This window comes from Hipposideros armiger, unplaced genomic scaffold (assembly GCF_001890085.2).
Source record: "Hipposideros armiger isolate ML-2016 unplaced genomic scaffold, ASM189008v1 scaffold_794, whole genome shotgun sequence".
Classification (NCBI taxonomy): domain Eukaryota; kingdom Metazoa; phylum Chordata; class Mammalia; order Chiroptera; family Hipposideridae; genus Hipposideros; species Hipposideros armiger.
The window spans coordinates 193,340-208,960 of record NW_017732144.1 but is presented as its reverse complement, the minus strand read 5'-3'; the positions used below and the strand labels follow the sequence as shown (position 1 = coordinate 208,960).

Genomic DNA, 15,621 nt, shown 5'->3' with positions numbered 1-15,621 from the left:
TATGTCCCACATAATTACTCAAGGGCTAATCCATGGTCCATGGTTTTATGAAGCTCTTAGTAACATAACTTTATAGCACATCTTTTCCTCTATTACATTCATTGGTGTTCTCTAGTTTTGAGAACACATGCTAGAGTTTATGCTGCCTGGATTCAAATGTCAGCTGCATGATCTTAGAGAAGTTCCTTAAACTCTTGAGTATTTTTTCTAGTCAATAAAACAAACACAACAAAACATAGGATATACTTCACCGGGCTCTTCCTGAGAAGTCCATAAGCTAATACAGGTAAACTACTTAATGCAGTGTCTGCTACATAGTAAAAGTTCAACAAATATTGACAATTAGCTACATTTACTATTATTACAGAATTTTTTAATTCATGCATATTAATTAATTCACAGGGGAAAAATATTTTCCTAATCATTGTTATGTGAGGTCATTATGGATAGGAACATTTGCTTTTAAATTTTCACAAAGTGCTGGTCAGAAAGAAGGCACTGGATTAGTATTATGAAACTGAACTTTACTTATTAACTTACACTGTAAAATTTAACTTTATTTTATGTGGTATGATGATAAAAATTACTTTATGCTAGATCTTTTTATTTGTTTTTCTTAGAACACCATCTTAAAAAAAACACACAACTATTTCATTAACTATAACCAGACATCTTTGTATGACTTATTAGTGAAAATGTTTCTATCATATCTATACAGTATCATACTTAAAAAGAAGACATAAAATGAGCAGAAATAACACCTTTCCTCAAGAGAAAAATAAAGCAAGTCAAAATGAATGCTATAAATAAATGTAGAGTGGAAAATATGTTTCTTATCCTAAAATTATAACATCATTTATATTCTACATATTGCAGGTTGTTCTTGGAGTGTACTTAATAAAATTTATTTATTTTGACATTAATTGCAATATGTTTAATGTGACAAAATTACATAGTGATATTAAGATATTAAATATTAAAATTCAAAGGCCAGACACAAATTTTCTCATTTATATAGCAATTATCATTCAGAAATTGTATTGGTTTCCACAGGAGACTTTGCAAGGTCAGGGATATATTAATGATGATATACAATGAGAATTTTTAGACACATGCTAACATCTCCCATGTCAATAAAACTATGTCTTACTGTCATGGGTTAAGCTATATTAACTATGAAATCAAATTCTTCCTCAGCAAAATAACATTATAAATTGGCATTAGAACAATTTAACCTTTCCTTAAGTTACTGATATGTGTAGAGAAAACACCTGTCCATAGGAAAAAACAGTAAAAATTTTATACAGAAGTCAAATATTCCTTTCACATAGGATTTTTCTAACAATACCAGAGCTAAATGATTTCTTAAGTTGAATCAATCTGTAAATGTTAAGAACCATCTTTACTTTTTAAATTAGACTTCTTTTGTATGGTAAGGAGAAAAAACAAACAACAACAAAAAACCTTACACATTTTAACCACAATCTACTTTCAAGGGTCAATTTTAGAAATACTAGAATCACAATTTTTTTAAATTGCATTTTACCCAATTATTGCTAACAATGTACAGATAAATGTAGCATTGATTTCACAAAGAAGGAACAGAAAATGAGAATATTAATTGGATTCCTGATCTCTCTTCCATATCTTTTCAATTTGAGAATTACTACAACTTTCATCTGTTGACAAAACCTTTGCCTGTAAAGATAACAATAGTTTCTATAATATTTCAACTTATCTAACAGGCACATGCGTGCAATTAATTTCACTACCCAGACTAATAGTGTATTTAAGTATGCCTTTGTGTGTGTGACTGTAGGGGCATCTACATTTTCTAGGCATTTGGTGATTGCGACACCACGGGGCCAGGCACTTGTGGTTTGGACCCACACACTAAGCAACAGAAGGCAGTGGTAAACTACTATTTCACTTTCTTTTCTTATTCTCCTTGTTTTCTCTTTTTTCTTTCTTTTGTTTTACCTATGAAACTCTATGATGAATAGTCCAAAATAAAACATGAGTTAGTGCTAAATGATGAAACTCCCTAGTTGGAAAGCACTCAGTTATTGGAGAAGAGCAGAGAACAAGTACAAATAGCCTTGTTGCTAATAACGCAACTAGACCAAAGTCGGAAGGACAACTGGTCGCGAATGAACACGATGTCAGAAAAAAACCTTTTCTCTACCCTCTTGGGTTTTGTATCTAAAACCTGAAAATTAAGTTGACAAAAGAAAGAGTAACAGGAGATAAGCATATAGATTTTATGTGACGTTAATATTTTGATTTTTATGTACAGGAAAGCCTTCCTAGGAAATAAATGAAGACCCAAAGAAGTGGTAAAACTCCTGCACTTAGATATCATTTTAACAAAGGGTGATAAATTGTGGAGAAGTGACAAGACAAAGGAAAAATCGCCGGCACATCTAGGGGTGATAAAATGTGGGAAGACAGGAATATGGGGGAAAATAATGGAAGATAAGGGTTATTTAGTAAGGTTTGGTTCATGTAGAGTCATCTCAGCACCATCTTCATCTCCAGCGATAAATGTTGGCAACCCCTTCCTAGTCCAAGAAAGGGGACGCCTTCGGGAGGGAAATGTATGCCTTGCCTTCAGACAGAGGGGCAGGGAAGAGGACTTTACTAGTGTCTGCTTTTTCTGTCACCTTCAGTTCAAAATAATCTTTATGCCAAAGTGGTATATTTGGGGGTGACTTATTCTGATCCTCTTCATACTTAACACTACTAAACGATATATGTTAAAATAGTTAAGATGGTAAATGTTACGCCATGTATATTTTATCACAGTTTTAAAAACTCAAAGTAATAGTGCCAGAAATTAAGTAAGGAGACTGTTGAGGGGAAGTTCAAGTGTAAATGGAGTTATGCAACATGCTTTCTGGCTACAGTGGCACACAAATATGTATCCCGAAGAACATACCTAGTAATGTTTTACTTAACCTTCTCATTTAAAAGTTACAGTGTAACAGTATTATTCCTGTATAGATAATAATACCTATAATTTCCATAATCTTTAAATATATATGTATGTGTGTATATACATACTATGTATGTATGTACATACATATATATGCATACATATATATGTATGTATGTTTATGTATATATACACACACAAACATACATATATATATATGCATACATAATCACACATAGACATTCTAATACATCACTATTCATGTGGGTAGTAAAATAAAACCCACACATGAGCATATTGCATAAATCAAAGTATTATAAAAATTATTATCTTCACAGGCAAAAATATCGCCAGCATATGAAAACTGTAGTCATTCTCAAACCAAAAAAGAAAAGATGTGGAACAGAGATCAGAAATCCAATTAATATTCTCTTTTATATTTCTCCTTTGTGCACTCAGTGTTACATTTCTCACATTTTAATTTATGAGAAAGGCAATCCATATAAATGGACAGGTACATTTATGAGACTGATCACAGAAAAAATATATACTATGGTTTATTTCTATTTTATGTATTAAATAAACTCTTTGCCTTTGAGGGCAACTTATTCAGAATGTGTATGCTGCTGCGCTTCTTCCATTAATAATGCAAGACAGCCAGGGTTTTGTTTTTGTTTTTGTTTTTCTCTTTATCAGCTAGCAAGTATGCATATGTAAGTAGCAGTTACTTGGTCTATGATATAAACAGCTGAAATAAATTTCCTATTTCTTCATTTTTTCCTGATGAACTATATTCAAATGCTAACTGCATTATAAGCTTCAAATAACTCACTCAATACAAGAACTTGAAGTGCTATTAAATGTCTGAATATAAGTAAATACTAAAGAACATTAACATTTTGCTTTAATTGCCCATAGTTTTTTGAATAAATATTCGCCCAATAATTATTGTTAATTTCTTTTTTATTTTTTATATTTTTTAAGATTTTATTGGGGAATTGAGGGAGAGAACAGCGTTGGGGAATCAGGGAAGGGGAATAGACAAGTTGCTGTCGTTTTGTCCTTCTGTCTAGTTGTGGAGGACGTTGCTTCACTGGCCCATACTGGTATTATCATTGTGCTCTTCCCGGGTGATGCAGATCAGTCGCCAGCCATCCAATGGCCACTCACGGCAGCTCACAGCAGCTTACGCCGGCTGCCAGCCACTCACGGTAGCTTATGGAAGCCTACTGCAGTCCCAGTGCAGCCTACACCATCGCTGGTGACTCACAGCAGCCCAGCACCAGGTCAAGCTGTTGTTCACCATCTTAGCTGTAGAGGGCACAGTGTCACTGGCCCATATGGGATCCAAACCGGTGGACCTGCTGCTCAGAAGTCGCACTCCCAAGCCAACTCTTAACCAACGAGCCACTCAGCCAGCCCTGTTAATTTCTTATTCAAAAAGAATTACAGAGTAAAGGGAGAAGCTGATTGCTTAAAAAGTTAGCTTGCTTAGCTCAAAAAAGACTAACGCATAATAGAATTCCACAGAATACCAATAATACACATAAAAATGTCACTAGGAACTCAGCATAATTCTATTCTTACTTTGTCATTTTTGCAATTAATGGTGTGTTCATATAACATTATAGTTAGTTGTTAATGTAAATATATTCCTTTTACACCTCATAGTCAGGGACTGGTACATCCATTTATGTTTGTTCTCAAAGCTAGCTCTGTACTAGGTAAATGACAAAGATTGGTTGGCTGGTTGACTGATCAGTCGGTTTAATCAGTGAAAGGAAACTAAGACTTTGAAAATGAATTACTTATCCAAGGTCCAAAAGTAAGCCATAGATATTAAACCTATGTGCTTTGGTTCTGTATCTCTAGATTTTACCCCTAATTACTTGAAAAAATCTTGACAGTTGGCATTTTGTTCCCCTTATTTTGTTTTGCATTTAATGGAACAGAGTCATGTACCCACCTCATTGATGATAATCACAGTTATATTATTTTCTCTACTTCCAGGAAATCCTAGAGCATGGGATAACGTTAGCTACAGAAACTTCACAAACCAAAATGTGATTTTTGTTGACTTTCATGGAAATAAAATTCAAACACTGTCTTCAAAAATATAATACACACACACACACACACAAACACACACACACACAAACACATCTAAGTACTTAATGTTTGTTTTGTTGCTTTTGTGTAATTATAGCTTTATATATCCATAGGTCTGTTATATTTCTAGCATTGTCCATGTCCATTCCAGGAACTCAGTAAATAATTAACAGCTCTGTGTATTACTAAAAAGAATTTATAATATTTAGATGCTTAAGGTCCACTCAACTTAACTCAAATGTGAGTTTCTCCAAAGAAGCCTTCACTCACTACTCTACTCTCTATCCCTTACTATTCTTCATTCTTTAATTTGTTCTAAATTTCATGAAGCAAGGACTTAATCTTGTTCACTGCCATATCCCCAGCACACAGAACAGTACTTGGCACATATTAGCATATTAGGTGCTCAAAAATAATGCTTTTAATATATTTTAATTATTATTATTATTAGTTCTGACTCAGAATTTTATGATATTGCTTTTTTTTTTAAATTTATGGAGGATGGGCAAAGGAAGGAGAGAATTGGTTACATGTACCTGGAATTTTATTTATACATATATGCAGACTTCAACAAGAATCCCAGAAATGGAGGACCTCCCTTCAAGAAAGTAAGAAATTTAGTAAGGCCTTCAGCCTGACTGTACTTAAATTGAGGATGGAACATTTAAATATATAGACACAAATCTGTGTCACCGGTCCACAATGTGTTAATATAACCAAGTACCATGCTTATATGTGGTACAATTATATCATGTCCCTTAAATAAAGATCAACTATAAATGTATTACAAATATTAATAAATTAAACATACTAAGTGAATAAGTAAATTAAGTATTTATACATCCCTGGGGATGGACATTCCAGAACTTAATTTCAGTTTGTACTGATGTCTCATCATAGTTGCCTCCAAGAAAAACTATTTTTATCTAGTCTCCTGTCCATGAAAACATGAGGTATTTAATTAGATTTATTCCTCTGAAAACATCCTCAAATATTTGTAGATTGATATTAAAGCCAAACACAACATTAAACTATTTGGACAATTTTCTGAATTCAGTTGAGTCAGTTTAAGAGTGTGTTTTAATAAAATATGCTAAGATATTTAAATGAATTAACCGTTTGGGCAGTGCAGACAATTTCTAAATAAATATCAACTCAAGTTTTCCACTAAATAAATTAAGCTTTTTAAAAACTATTTGTGAACTCCCTCTTTTTATATTGCATATAATTTACATCAGAAATCATTAAATAAAGCTAGCTTAATATGTCCATATATCCCTTTAAGATATAACTGTTAAAAAATTGAACTGTAACTAATACCAACATTGAAAAAATGTTCTCTGCATCAAATGAGTATTAACAGATTTTGACATCTTTCAAATAACAGTTTGTATATCTGATTCATGGGGTGTTTTTCAACATTTGTTCCCAGGCAGTCACACAATTGAGTCATTCAAGATGACTTGCAAATGTCTCCAGTGAGCCTCACATACACTTTATGATTTGTCTAGAAAATTTGGATGGTATTTATGTTTTTCTGTTGTTGTTTAATGATAGCATACACTGTGGTGTGATATAAAAATGAAATAAAAAATCATTTATTTCACTGATATTATTTCATAGTCTATTTGCAAAATCTCAAAATTCAAGCAATATGATTCACAGTAAGCATGGCATTTCATGTACTTTTTAATAGTAAGCAATTTGAATCCTCCATTTTTAAAATGTTAAATTGTTCCATAGTTTAAGATTTAATTATTCAAGTACTTAATATGTTAGATGATTTTTTGAAAAAGATATAGTACTGGCCACTAATATTTTAAATGGTTTCTCAATGAAGATTTTATTTTATTTTTTTAAGTGATGGCTCTCTACTAAAACATTATTACCTTAATAATCCCAGATATGACATAAAATTTAATTTATTTAAGTTCTGAAAGGTGAAAATAAATATTTTTAAATTTGAACTAGTGTTTACATAGTTTTCCTAAATACCTAAGTATCACATTTACCCATGTTTGTCTCAGCATGGTGTGTAAATCCAAGTAATAAATGTAACACTATAACATTATAAACTTAGCATCAAAAATCCTCAAATTATTCAGAATACACTTATTGTGCTTTGTAAACTGCAATGCTTCTATACACATACAAACAAATACAAATATGAACAGAATTACCTATAAAATCATTTAGGCCTTTAGAAAGCACAAATGTAGTGTTTGGTGTTTTAACCATTTGCTGGAAACCAAAAATATCCATAATATGTAGTTATTTGTGGTTTTGTTGACAGATACACTTCAGAAGCTTATTATAAGAGTGCACAAAAACCAGTTAATCTAGCAAACAAATGAACCTTCTGACAACCCTGACCCACAATCTCAATAAGGTTTTGGTTACTCTACTTGGGGCTTATTTGAAGTAATTCAGAAAGGAGAAAAAAAAATAAGATTTTGTAACATGATGTTAACATCACTATACTACTAATGTAATAAAACCCATTATATGTGTCAAAGATTATTTGCATTAACTATGAGTTTGTTGAATATAGAAAAAGTCATTACATGTCTAAAAGAACAACTTCTATTTGCACAGAAGTGTGTTCTGCAGCACACCAGTAAACTTGGATATTTTCTGAAATCTTAGGGAATATCTTTCTGAGTGCTAAGAGTTTGCTTTACAAGGACTATCTACTAGGATGACAATACTGCCAATAAATATTCTAATTTTTATGACATCCATTTAAAATATGTTCAGCTATCTAGTGCTTGCCTTAGTTAATCACATACAAGTTTAATTTTTCAACTTAATTTTTTATGCAGAATTATTATTTCCAAGTGAATATTTCCTCCATGGCCGATAATTGGGCCATCTAATTATAAACAGCAGCATAAATTGCTGGAACCCATAATAAATAATTTTTTTAAAGAGTCAGAGAATTATACAGGCAATTGGCTACTTTTACACTGGTATAGCAAAGCCTAGAGTTTTTCAAAGCAAAGTGTTGTGGATGTAGGCAAGAAAATAATCTACAAAGAGCATGTTTGCTCTATATTTGGCAAGATAAAGCAAAGCAAAATAAAACAAAAAATATCTCATGAAGAAAAACTTGTTAGGCTTGTGTGTTCTGCAGTGCTTTTTTTTTTTTCAAATATCATATTTTGCTCTGCCAGAGAAGAAAATGGTTCATATTTCTCATCATATGCATGCACAGTAAATTCTTGCTATGGCATAGTTATTAAGAACCAAATAATTCTGGAACTGACATAACCTGAGTTAATTAAAGTTCTGAGATATTCCAAAATATATGAGATTATATAACACATGTACACTCACCCTTCTAACCTTACATCCGGCAGACTTCTGTTAAGGGCAATCAGATCACTGGCCATAAGGTTAAATTGATTGATTTTAAACAGTTCTTTCATTTTCTCCTGGTCATCTTTAGGAATCAGCACAGCTTTGCCCATTTCTCCTGGCCCTTCTTGGTTTCTTGAAATAACAGCTGTAAGACACACACAGGTACACATATATACATACAAACACACAGATAATGAACTGAATAAACTCATGTGTTGGATTTGATTCACAAGTGTATTACATTTATATCGGCTTAATACTTACAAACCATACACGACACTAAAGAAACAACCTATTTTACTTTTTAATTTTTAATATTAATATTTTTTACATTTATTTATGTATTTATTTATTATTTTGACACTCTATATTATGTTATGTTAATTTCAGGTATACAGCAAAATGGTTATACATTTATGAGATGCACGCCGTTTTTAGAGTCCAAATTTTTCAAAAAAGGGTGTGTCTTATACATGGGGAAATACGGTATGTAATGAAAGAATTTATTCTGCTGCCTATTCTAATATTTGCTAGCACTATGCATAGTTATTACCATATTAGTGACTATATTCTCTATGAATTACTTTACATCCCCATGACTGTTTTGTAGCTACCAAATTGTACTTCTTAATCCCTTCACCTTTTTTATCCTACCCCTTGCCTCCAAGAAACAATCTATTTTAATTAACTCAATGCTGCATGTTGCCTTTCAAGTCTAGACATATATTATAATATGAACTGACTAATCATTAAGACTTAATAACTATGTGACACAAAACTTCAAAATGTAAAACTTTCCTATTTTTTAATATACTTATTAGATACGGATGAAGTTGAACATTGAGCAGACCAAGTTATGCAAAATAAAACAGTACTTTTGAATATATACCAAGGTTAATTTATTTTCACACCCAGTTAAATGTTTTGACATTTCACATACCTACTGTCATTATAACTTTATAAAATCAAGCAAGATTGATAATCTTTTATTTCCACTGCAATTTGATTCTTTCATCAAAGCATTTTCAAAAAAGTTAAAGGAACTCTCATAGTTGTGACATATAATTTCAAGGGTCAAGTCGGATTTGGAGACTATATGCTCCACAACGTGAACTTCACAGCAATATCCTGGTCTTAACTGTTTATTAAGAGAACTCAGGATTCAAAACACAGGCTAATGTTCTTACAATTTCCTCTAGTAATCAGTACACTAATGGCCTTTCTAATTATAAAATACCTATTTCAATGTGTGTGTATGTGTGTGGGGGCGTGCATTCACATATGCCTGTATGTATGTTAACATAGAATAATAAGACAAGGTTCCAGTCACTCTTAATGCACCTTGAACTTATTCTTTATAATGATATTAAATTAAGTTAAAGTGAAAGGAATGAGGTTCTCGTCTTGATTCTTACAGTGTTTTGCTACATGATGGCTCCTAACACATTAATCTTACTGAATTTAATTTCCACATACTTTAAAGGGCAAATATTTGAAACTAGGTTATCTTAAAACACTGTAAAAACTTAAATGATGTAATTTACGTGAAAATAATTTGTAAATTATAATATTTCATAAAATACAAATTCTAAAATAATATAATACAGTCAAAGCAAAGGTAAAATACAATAAGGAAACTTTCCTCTGACTTGACCTTCATAAGTATAAAACATCAAGACTGGTATTACTAGTACTGACACACAATTGATCTTCCAGTTGATTATTCTCTGTGAAAGGTTATCCTCACGTTGAAATGTCATGAGTCAAACTACAAAAGAGGATAGGCATCTCTAAGCACCTTCAGATACAGGTATTAGGAAGATAATTTATTAGTCTGGAAAACCTCTCTCATAGACACACACACACACACAAACACACACACAGTCAGACAATTAAGTTTGCCAACTTTCATATATTTTTAATGGTAAGAACTGGGAAATTTTTAAATAAAAAAGTTATATCCACCTATATCAAACAATTTAAAAAGTTGTCATCTTAAAGTTTATGAAGTAAAAATAGAAATGATGGCAGGGATTTTATGAGAAAGTATATTTTGCTCAATTTAAGAAATAAAATCCTAACAGTAATATGTCCCCTTGAAAGCTAGTAAGCTTATTATCCCTGAAATCAAATGGAATTGTTGGAGATGGTTTGGGGTGAACTTGTGCTATTGGTGAGATGTTGGACTTAGGTAGGCATTAAGGTACCTTCCATCTATGATTTCTTTTTTTTAAGTTTTTATTCCACAGAACATATTAAAAAAATTTTCTATAGTTTCCTCAGGAGTCTTCTAATTCTAAATTAGAGTACATAATCAGGCTACATGATACCATCTATTGACCAAGTATATTTCACGTATGTGTTTATACCAATACCTGTCTATTCTTTTCTCGCTCCTCTAGATAGCTTAAAAAAAGACACCCATAAACGCACAAAATACTATGTTCCTTCATAGCCAAATTAAAAAAACAACTCTCATTAAAGTATTTGTGATACTTTTCCACTTTTATAAGCAAATGTAATAGAGAAAGCAACTAAATCTACATTATGATATCTTAATTATTAATTTGAATATAGATGGAAATATCCCAATTTCAAAGCTGGTTTGAACTACAAATATAGATTAATATACTATGCCTTAAGTTATCTTCTTCATAATTGTATGGTGAAATCATTAAAAATAATAACTAATGTGACTCAAAAATGACATTACAGTTACGTGCCACTAACAATGCTTCCGTCAACAACAGACTGCATATATGGCAGTGGTCCCATAAGATTATAATGAAGCTGAAATATTCCTATCACCTGGTGATGCCATAGCCACGGTAAGGTCAGAGGCAGCACATCACTCATGTTGTTTGTGGTGATGCTGGTGTAAACAAACCCACTGTGCTGACAGTTGTATAAAAGTACAGTGCATATTCATACAATTATGTAAATAATAAGGTAAATAATACTTGATAATGATAACAAATGAATATGTTACTGGTTTATATATTTCTGCACTATACTTTCGATCATTATTTTAGAGTGTACTCTTTCTACTAATTAAGAAAGCAACAGCATGCTGTAAAGAGTATGCTGTGTTAGGCTGGCAGCGGCCTCAACCCTCTCATGTTCACCAGCTCTCTTGACCACATTTGTTATGGCAGAGAGTCTACCTACTGCACTATCCAATTTTCTCTTCCTACTAAGTCCACAGCTATCCAACATTCCCCAGTCTTCCCTGCAGTTAGCGCGGTCTTCTCAGTGAGGATAGAAATATGTGCTGATATAGGCCTGGCCCATGAAAACTTCCCATATGTGACTCCCCGTGCTCTTTCCCTTACTAGAGCAACTTTGGAAGCCATGTGGTCAAGAACGGCAGAGCCATTACAAGAAGCAGTAACACGGAAATCTGAACCACTATTTGGAGGACAGTTGCCAGCTGACCAGGTACAGTAATCCCCCTTATGTGCTGTTTCATTTTCCGCGGTTTCAGTTATCTACACTCAAACTCAATCCAAAAATATTAATGGAAAATTCCAGAAATAAACAATTCATAAGTTGTAAATTGTGTACCATTCTGAGTACCTCATTTCTTCTCATCACATAGGCACTGTATCATCTCGTATCACCACAGGAAGAATGAGTACAGTACAAAAGATATTTAGAGAGAGCACATTCACATAACTTTTAGTACAGTATATTTTTATAGTTGCTCTATTTTATTATTAGTTACTGTTAATCTCTTATTTTGCCTAATTTATAAATTAAACTTCATCATAGGTATGTATGTATGCAGAAAAAAACCTGTATATATAGAGTTCAGTACTCTCAGAGTTTCAGGCCTCCACTGGATACGGTCTTGAACCCTATCCCCAGAAAATAAGGGGAGACTAATGCATACCCATTGCATAATTTACATGAGAGAAAGGCAACTCTTTTTCTAAACCATTGGGATTTCAGAACTATCTGTTCCACCTGCTAGTGTTATTTTTGTTAGTGCACTTTGTTCTTTCCCCTTTAAGAATATGTAGATAACCCGTGAAGAGTTATCTACATATTCTGCTTCAATTTTGACTCAGCCCAGTGCCTGGCACCGTTCATTCAATCAGTGAATAAATTGGAAAAAGTAGAAGGAAACCTTAGATGATCTAGTTCTTCTATTGAAAGACTGATGATCAGAGTAATTCAAATATAGGTTTTACTCATCTCAAAGGTGTATAAAATTATCCACGTGTGGTATTTGAGAAGTAAAACCTCTACTTCATATTTATTTTTATAGTAAATATTAGTCTTTACTGGTATTTAATATTTGGGTTGAGAATAATATAAGTATGCATTATAATTAAGGGATTTTAATTAGATCACAAATCAGATCCTAAGGGGATAAAGAAACCATCGTTTGACTAAAGCCAGCATGTGATTAATCTATTTTAAATCTTCAATGGTAACTTCTAATGAAAATTATACTTTGTATAACTATTAGAAATGATTCTCAATAATATTACAAAGTATGGCTGCCTACATATCGAGAGCTACTAACCTTACAATCACAGAGCAGTTACTCTGCCTTTATTGTCTATAATTTCTTCTTCTATAAAATATTTAAACTTCACAGTGTTGTTTAAATGGAATGTGATATGCCAATGGGCATATGCACTATAATGGATGCCCATATCACACCTTCCTATAATATTCTATACAAGAAAATGAAACATAGCTTGTAAAGTACAACTCAAGAATTCTTTTTAAAAATATATTCTAAGGAAACACATATGAGTATATACCTAAAGTTTTACCTGCATAGATGATTAAAGCAGTATTATATGTTTGTACATGCAGGCAAAAATAAACATATATTCTCTCCCTCTCATATATATATATATATATATATAGATAGATAGATAGATAGATAGATAGATAGATAGATAGATATAGATAGATAGATATACATATATAAACATTATATATACACATATATATATATACACATATATATATGTAAACATTACAAAATAAGCTCATTTCCATAAAAAATAAAGTTATAAGATGTACAAGTATATGCATATGTCACCAATGAAAATTAGTACTGATTTGGGAGATTATAGCTTTTTCATTTTTTGCATTATCCATATTTGCTAAATCAGTTCAACATTACTGAATAAGGTAATTTCAGCTGCATATTAATCACAAACTTGGCTTCAATGAAGATGGCTACAACCTGGCTTTTACAGTGACAGTTATAAAGTGAAGTTAGTAGTTGTTGGGGGCATGACATAGAGATAAGTGTTGGGTGAAGTTCCTAGAAAAAGAAAGACTTTTTAATGTATGTACGTAAGATGGCAAGCAGGTCACAGAGCACTCATAAAGAATTATGGTTTGTCCTAGCAGGGAAGTTCGTCACAGGAAATTTGCTACAATTCACAGATACGGAAAGCATTTAGTAGCTGAACAAGGATAACTAGCAAAGTTCTTGGCTCCCTTTTGGGAATAAGCACATTTTCATATTAGTATAAAATGTTTCACTTTTCTTTCACAGTCATTCTTATAAAACATTCTACACATCTATTAAAGCCAATGTTCTCCTTATATACAGTAAGAGGTTGTTTGGCACATGTTGCAGTCATAAATGGTTCCTGGAAACAATCGGCCCATCTTTTACATGTTCAATAAAGTAATAAAATCATGTCAAAATATGAAATTATTTCCTTCTGCATTAAGAATGAGCTTCCTCATTAAAAATATTTAAGTGGTCCTCAACTTGCAATGGCTCTAGTAATAGTCTTAGCTATGAATAGGAAATCTCCCAACCACCCACTTCTGCCTATACGGCCAATAAATAAATAAATAAATAAATAAATAAATAAATAAATAAATAAATAATTCTTTGGAAACAAAAGCACCAATTTTGGTTTCAAATGCTTCGGAAAGATCTTTGTACTGGGACATCAAATGTAGAAAAATGGCCATTTTATAGAAGCCCCTTACATAATCCAACATTTATTATAAATTGCTCCTAAGATGCACAACGATAAACTCTCAGCATTTGATATATCACCCCACATATGATTCATCAAATTTGCAAAAATATACACTTTGATCAAAAAAAAAAAAACCAACCTAAAACCACTGTACTTATTGAAGGTACACCCAATTTTGAAAGTACACACATATTTTAAAAATAATTTCTGAATATAACAGCTTATTTATTATAAAGCTGAAAAAAATGTCTAAAGTACTCAAAATTTATTAACTAATATTAGTCACAGAAACTGTGAAGCAACTATTACTCAGTTGGTTGTTATGAGTCCATGTTGGAAGTAAAAAATACTCCTCCACAAAAGTCTACATTTAAAATTATAAAATAATACTGGATTAAGTGTGAGCAGAAAAATGGATCATCTCAAATACCCTGAAGTATTTTAAGTCATAAAATCAAATCGCCTGTTGGATTGTGAGGCTTTGTTGATGGTAGCTGTGCTGAATGTCTTTTGTTTTGCCCACCAGGCCTCATTCTGCACCACCTCCAGCCTCCTGGGCCCTGGGTTTCTAACCTCTATGTTCACATCAGCCAGGCTCCCTTACCCTTAGAGTTTTGGTCGGGAAGGCACTGATGGGTGTTAGGGGACAGAAAATGCATGAGGCTGAGATATTTATTTCCCTGGTTCCCTTTCTGTGAGATTGCTGGGAGTTGGCTCTCTCATTCACAACTATGTCATGGGGAATGTCGACGACTGGTTACTGAGGGAAGAAACAGCACAAAGCTAGATTAAATAAGAACCTACTTTCTATGCTAGCACGGGCTAGAAGCAGCTTCTTCCCAGCCTTACTCTGGGGTGGTTCTGAAAGTCAGTGGGTGAGAGAAAACCCACCTATCAGGCAGAACTCAGGGAGGAATTTTGACTGAATACTGTGTGAAGGGAGAATAAGGCTGGAGGTAGGGATTTACAATCATCCTTTTGCAATAGCAAACAGGTGGTGCAGTGTTAAGACACGAGAATGGAAAACTGACGACAAGCAGGTTGAATGGAAGAGGATATAAGCGGTCCCCTTGCAATGGACACAACGGATGGATATTAATGCCCCAAGTAATTGTCCAGAAAAGGCTTCCACTGCAGAGGAGCCTCTCAATAATCAGCTGGACAAGATTACCCTTCCTAGAGCTGTTAGTGGGTTGCTTTTCTCAGCTGCTCAGTGGGAGGGAGAGGTTCTAACAGGCTAGGATAGCT

At 32.8% G+C, this 15,621-nt stretch overlaps 1 protein-coding gene across 2 annotated transcripts in view; it reads right to left on the bottom strand.

The window, feature by feature from the left end:
• Positions 1-15,621, bottom strand: part of GALNT13 (polypeptide N-acetylgalactosaminyltransferase 13) — a 440,766-nt gene that overhangs the window by 287,237 nt on the left and 137,908 nt on the right. For both annotated transcript variants that reach the window (XM_019628472.1, XM_019628471.1), the window contains exon 2: positions 8,381-8,549. In XM_019628472.1, the coding sequence (XP_019484017.1) occupies positions 8,381-8,549 (169 nt within the window). The remainder of the gene's footprint in view (positions 1-8,380; positions 8,550-15,621) is intronic.